Source organism: Capricornis sumatraensis, chromosome 3 (genome assembly GCF_032405125.1).
Source record: "Capricornis sumatraensis isolate serow.1 chromosome 3, serow.2, whole genome shotgun sequence".
NCBI lineage: Eukaryota > Metazoa > Chordata > Mammalia > Artiodactyla > Bovidae > Capricornis > Capricornis sumatraensis.
Window position 1 is genome coordinate 44,844,208 of NC_091071.1, and position 6,000 is coordinate 44,850,207.

The following is a 6,000-nucleotide window of genomic DNA, read 5'->3' on the forward strand; positions in this document are numbered from 1 at the left end:
CCCCACTTAGATCAATGGACAGACCATCCAGACAGATCATCAATAAGGAAATGCTGGCCTTAAACAACATATTAAACCAAATGGACTTAATAGATATCCATAGGACATTCCATCCCAAAGCACCAGAATATACATTCTTTTCAAGTGTATATGGGACTTTCTCCAGGATAGCTCACATGCTAGGTCACAAAACAATTTCAATAAATGTAAGAAGACTGAAATCATCTTTGCCAACCACAACTCTATGAGACTAGAAATCAACTACAAGGAGAAAAAGAACGAAAAACCTGCAAGAAATAAAACACATAGAAACTAACCAATATGTTACTAAATAAGCAATGGATCACTGAAAAAATCAAAGAGCAAATAAAAAAAATACCTGGAGACAAATGAAAACAGAAACACAATGATCCAATATCCATGAGATGCAGCAAAAGCCATTCTAAGAGTGAAGTTTATAAAGAGAGATGCCTACTTCAGTATAGCAGAAAAGTCCCAAATAAACAATATAAGCTTATGCTTAATGGAACTAGAAAAATATGAACAAAACCCAATGTTAGTAAAAGGAAGGAAATAATAAAGATCAATGCAGAAATAAATGAAATAAAACCAAAATAAGCCAATAAAAGGATCAATGAAATTAAGAACTGGTTCTTTGAAAAGATAAACAAAATTGACAAACCTTTAGCCAAACTTATTAAGAAAACAAAGAGAGGGCCAAAGTCAATAAAATCAGAAATGAGAAAAGGAGAAGTGATAGAAATTCAGAAGATCATAAGAGATTACTACAATGAAATGAACAACCTAGAAGTGGACAAATTCCTATAAGTGTACAATCTCCAAAGACTGAGTGAATAAGAAATATGAACAGATAAATTATCAGTAATGAAACTGATTTAGTAATTTTTTAAAACTCCCAAAAAACAAAAGCCCATGACCAGATGGCTTCACAGGCTAATTCTACCAAACATTTAAGGGAGCATTAACATCTATCCTCTCTAACTATTCTTTAAAACTGCAGAGGAAGAAAACTTATGGACTCTTTCTACAAGGCCAACATCACTCTGATGCCAAAACTAGGCAATGATAGCTTTTAAAATTAAAATAAGAAAATTACAAGCCAATATTGCTAGTGAACAGAGATACAAAATCCTCAAAAAAATATTAACAAACCAAATTCAAAAATATATTAACAAAATCATGCATGATAATCAAGTGAATATCCCAGGAATGCAAGGATGGAAAAATCAATCAAGATTATACATCACAAAAACAAACTGAAGAATAAAAATTATATGACCACATCGATAGATGCAGGAAAAAGCTTTTGACAAAATTCAACATCTATTCATGATAAAAACTCTGAACAAAGTGAGTATGGAGGAAACATACATAAACATAGAAAAGGCCATATATGAAAAGTCCACAGCTAACATCTTTCTCAATGGTAAAAGCTGAGAGCATTACTTCTAACTTCAGGAACAAGACAAGGATGCCCTCTTTAACCTCTATTATTCAACACAATGTTGAAATTCATAGCTACAGCAACCAGGCAAGAAAAAATTTTTAATGCAAATAGAAAATGTAGAAAGAAAACTGTCACTGTAGAAGACATGATACTGTAAATAGAAAATCCTAAATATGACATCAAAACTCTACTGGAACTTATCAATGAATTTGATAAAGTGGCAAGATATAAAATTAATATATAGGAATCTGTTCATTTCTATATACTAACAACAAACTATAAAGGTAGAGTGCTGACTAATTTATGCTTCTGAACTGTGGTGGTAGAGAAACTCTTGAGATACCCTTGGACAGCAAGGAGATCAAATCAGTCAATCCTAAAGGAAATCAACACTGAACATTCATTGGAAGGACTGATGCTGAAGCTGAAGCTCCAATACTTTGGCTACCTAATGTGAAGAGCCTACTCATTGGAAAAAATCCTTATGCTGGGAAAGACTGCAGGCAAAAGGAGAAGAGGATGGAATAAGATGAGATGGTTGGATGGCCATTGATCATCAACTCAATGGATAAGAGTTTGAGCAAACTCAGGGAAATAGTGAAGGACAGGGAAGCCTGGTGTGCTGTAGCCCATGGGGTCACAAAAAGTCAGACACAACTTAGCGACTGAACAATGACCAGCAACAAACTATCAGAAAGAGAAAACAAGAAAACAATACCATTTACAATTGCATCAAAAAGAATAAAACATCTAGGAATGACTCTAGCCAAGAAGGTAAAAGACCCACACTTATTAATGAAAGATATTCAAGATGACACAAACAAATGGAAAGATATACTGTGCTTATGGATTGGAAGAATTAATATTGCTAAAATGACCCAAGTATTATTGTTAATACTATCCAAGGCAATCTATAGATTCAATGTGAGACCTATCAAAATGCCAATAGCATTTCCCATAGAATCCCATCTAAAATTTGGGTGGAAACATAAAAACCCCTCAATAGCCAAAACAAACTTTAAAAAGAGCAAAACTGGTGTATCACACTTCTTGGCTTCAAACTATACTACAAACCTACAAAAATCAAAACAGCATGGTACTAGCACATACACACACACACAAAAGATACATAGCTCAATCAAACAGAAGAAATTAAAAGCTCAGAAATGAACCCACACTCAAATGGGCAATTAATCTATTATAAAAAAAGGCAAGGGTATACAATGGGGAAAAGATAACCTCTTCAATAAATAATAGTGGCAAAACTGTACCTCTACAAGCAAAAAAAAAAAAATCAAACTAGACTACTTCCTCATACCTAGTACAAAAACAACAACAACAAAAAAAAAACTTAAAATGAATTAAAGACTAAATGCAGGGCCTGAAATCATAAAATTATAGAAGAAAGCATAGGCAGTATGCTCATTGACATCTGTCTTGGCAATATTTGGGGGGATATGTCTTCTCAGACAAGGGAAACAAAGTAAAAATAAATGTACACATCAAAGCTTTTGCACAGTGAAAGAATCTTATCAACAAAACAAAAAGGCCACCTACTTAATGGGAGAAGATATTTGCAAATAATACATCCAAAAAGGAGTTAATATCCAAAATATAAAAAGAATTCACACAGCTCAACATCAAAAAACCAAACAATCTGATTGAAAAATGAGCAGAGTACCTGAATAGATAATTTTCCAAAGAAGATATACAGATGCCCAACAGACATGTGAAAAGATGCTCAACATTACTCATCATCAGGGAAATGCAAGTCAAAACCACAAAATGAGATATCATCTCAGGCTTGTCAGAATGGCTGTCATCAAAAGTCTACAAATATCAATTGTTGGTAAGGATGTGGAGAAAAGGGAACCCTCATACACTGTTGGTGGGAATGTAGAATGATGGAGCCATTATGAAAAACAGTATGGAATATGCTTTATTAAACTAAACTAAAAATGTGTGTGTGTGTGTGTGTGTGTGTATGTGCATGTGCACTCAGTTGTGTCCAACTGTCTGCAGTCCAATGGACTGTATCCCACCAGGTTCCTCTGTCCATGGAATTTTCCAGAAAAGAGTACCGGAGTGGGTTGCCATTTCCTATCCCAGGGGATCTTCCTGATCCAGGGATCAAACTCATGTCTCTTGTGTCTTCTGTGTTGGCAAGCAGATTCATCCACTTTTGTGACAGGCAACCTTTGTCTGCCATGCCCTCAATAATCTACTCCAGGTGTTCATGTCCATGTGTGATCCCATCCCCTACATTGTGGGTACAACCTAGTGACTCATCCTAACAAACAGAACACAGTAAGAGTGATGGGGAGTTACTTCTATGATTAGGTTACAAAGGACTGTCTCTCATGCTAGCCTTGATGGAAGAACTAAGTCCAGCCAACAATGATGACTTTGGAAGCAAACCCTACCCACTTGAACGACAGTCAGCCTCTGCTGACAACTTGTTCTCAGCCTGTGAAAGACCCTTAGGCGGAGGATCCAGCTAAGCAATGCTGATTTCTGACTCACAAAACTGTAAGGAAACAAACGTGTCATTTTAAGATGCTGAATTTTGGAATATGTAGACCCAGTTTTGATTCCTGGGTCGGGGACATCCCCAGGAGAAGGGAATGGCAACCCACTCCAGTATTCTTGCCTGGAGAATTCCATGGGCAGAGAAGCCTGTCGGGCTATAGTTCATGGGGTTGCAAAGAGTCAGACACGACTGAGTGACTAACACTCTGACACTAGATAACTAACACACTCTTCTTTCCTGTGTATCTATATCCTAATTTTAATAGCTCTAAGAAAAACTAACCAGTTTGTACACAGTTGATGAGGCCAACCTGATTTCTATCTTTATTACCTTTTGGATTTACATTAGCCACATTTTAGAAACAGCATTCATTCAAAACAGGCCAGGAAAGTGATCTAGTGCTGGAAAGAGTCTTGCAGAATATCTGGAAATTTTTCCCACAAAAAAATGTAAGGGAACTATGTTCATGGAAATCCAGTGGTTGTGAATTCCACATTTATAAGGTAAAACTGTTTTAAACTCACCACCGTTCCTTGAGGCATGAGCCAAAATCCTGGTCCACAGGAGCCCAGCAGCTCTGCCCAGCAGCCCCATTGTGGTAGGGGCTCAGGGAATCTGCCTTGCCAACTCCTTGCTGTGACCTGTGGTTGCTGGTGTTGAGTTCCACCAACCCTGACCCTCCCAGGCCAGCACTCGTGGGAGCAGATGTCTGATGTAGCTCCATCTCCAGCATGCCAGAGGTCAGCCTGCCATCTTTGTTCTCTAGGTGCATGTTTCTGTTGCCACTCTTCTCACTGGGGTCAAACAGAAAGAAACTGCTGTTGATAAAAAGCAAACTGGGAATATCATTTGCACCTTGAGGAATTTATACTACTGAATGGTATGTAAAAAGACCTGTTATAACAAGGACTTTATCATGTTTCAGCATTCTAATATCTAATATTATATTCCAATGTATGCTCATCTCCAAGGATGAATATTTTAGCATATTTCACACTAGCAGTGACCTAACTATTCAACAACAAAGTATTAATTAGGGTAAATTGTGATACTTTCACAGTATAAAACACTATTCAAAAATAAACATCCTCTAAAGATATTGATAATGGGAAATGTTTAAAATGTGGTAAACACCACTGGTACAATGGGATATATCTCTTGTAATAAATATGTTGCAGAGAGGAAGCCAATTCTGACTCCACATTGGAAATTTTCTTTGACTTGCTTTTCATTGCTTTTGTTATTATAATCATAAATAATGGTTTGCCTCAAAGAACCCTGTCTGACTGTAAACTAAAGTGCCTTTGTTGAGCTCATGAGAGACAATCTGTCCCTGCCCAACTGTGAATAGGAGATTAACACACCCCTTCCTCTCTCCTAAGCATGGGTGGCTGTGACCGGCACACTCAGCGCAGCTGAGAGGAGCTACCCCACGTCCGAGGTCAGGGGCAGAAGCCAGGATGACCCCATGCCTGAAGGGCGGTGGCCAAGAGGAGTTACCCCACACCCGAGGTCAGGGGCGGTGGCCAGGAGGAACAACCCCACATCCAAGGAGCAGTGACCATGCGGGCACAGGAGGGCCTAGAGGAGCTATCCCATGTTGAAGGTCAGGAAGGGCGGTGGTGAGGAGATGCCCTTAGTCCAGGGTAAGGAGCAGCAGCTGTGCTTTGCTGGAGCAGCCATGAAGAGATACCCCACGTCCAAGGTAAGAGAAACCCAAGTAAGATGGCAGGTATTGCAAGAGGGCATCAGAGGGCAGACACACTGAAACCACACTCACAGAAACTAGTCAATCTAATCACACTGGGACCACAGCCTTGTCTAACTCAATGAAACTAAGCCATGCCAACAGGGCAACCCAAGACACAGGGGTCATGGTGGAGAGGTCTGACAGAATGTGGTCTACTGGAGAAGGGAATGGCAAACCACTTCAGTACTCTTGCCTTGAGAACCCCATGAACAATATGAAAAGGCAAAATGATAGGATACCGAAAGAGAAACT

At 38.5% G+C, this 6,000-nt stretch overlaps 1 protein-coding gene across 1 annotated transcript in view; it reads right to left on the minus strand.

The window, feature by feature from the left end:
* OCA2 (OCA2 melanosomal transmembrane protein) overlaps positions 1-4,770 on the minus strand; it is a 283,390-nt gene extending 278,620 nt beyond the window's left edge. Inside the window, exon 1 of the mRNA XM_068968987.1 lies at positions 4,523-4,770. Coding sequence (XP_068825088.1) covers positions 4,523-4,770 — 248 coding nt within the window. The remainder of the gene's footprint in view (positions 1-4,522) is intronic.
* Positions 4,771-6,000: the final 1,230 nt, after the last annotated feature.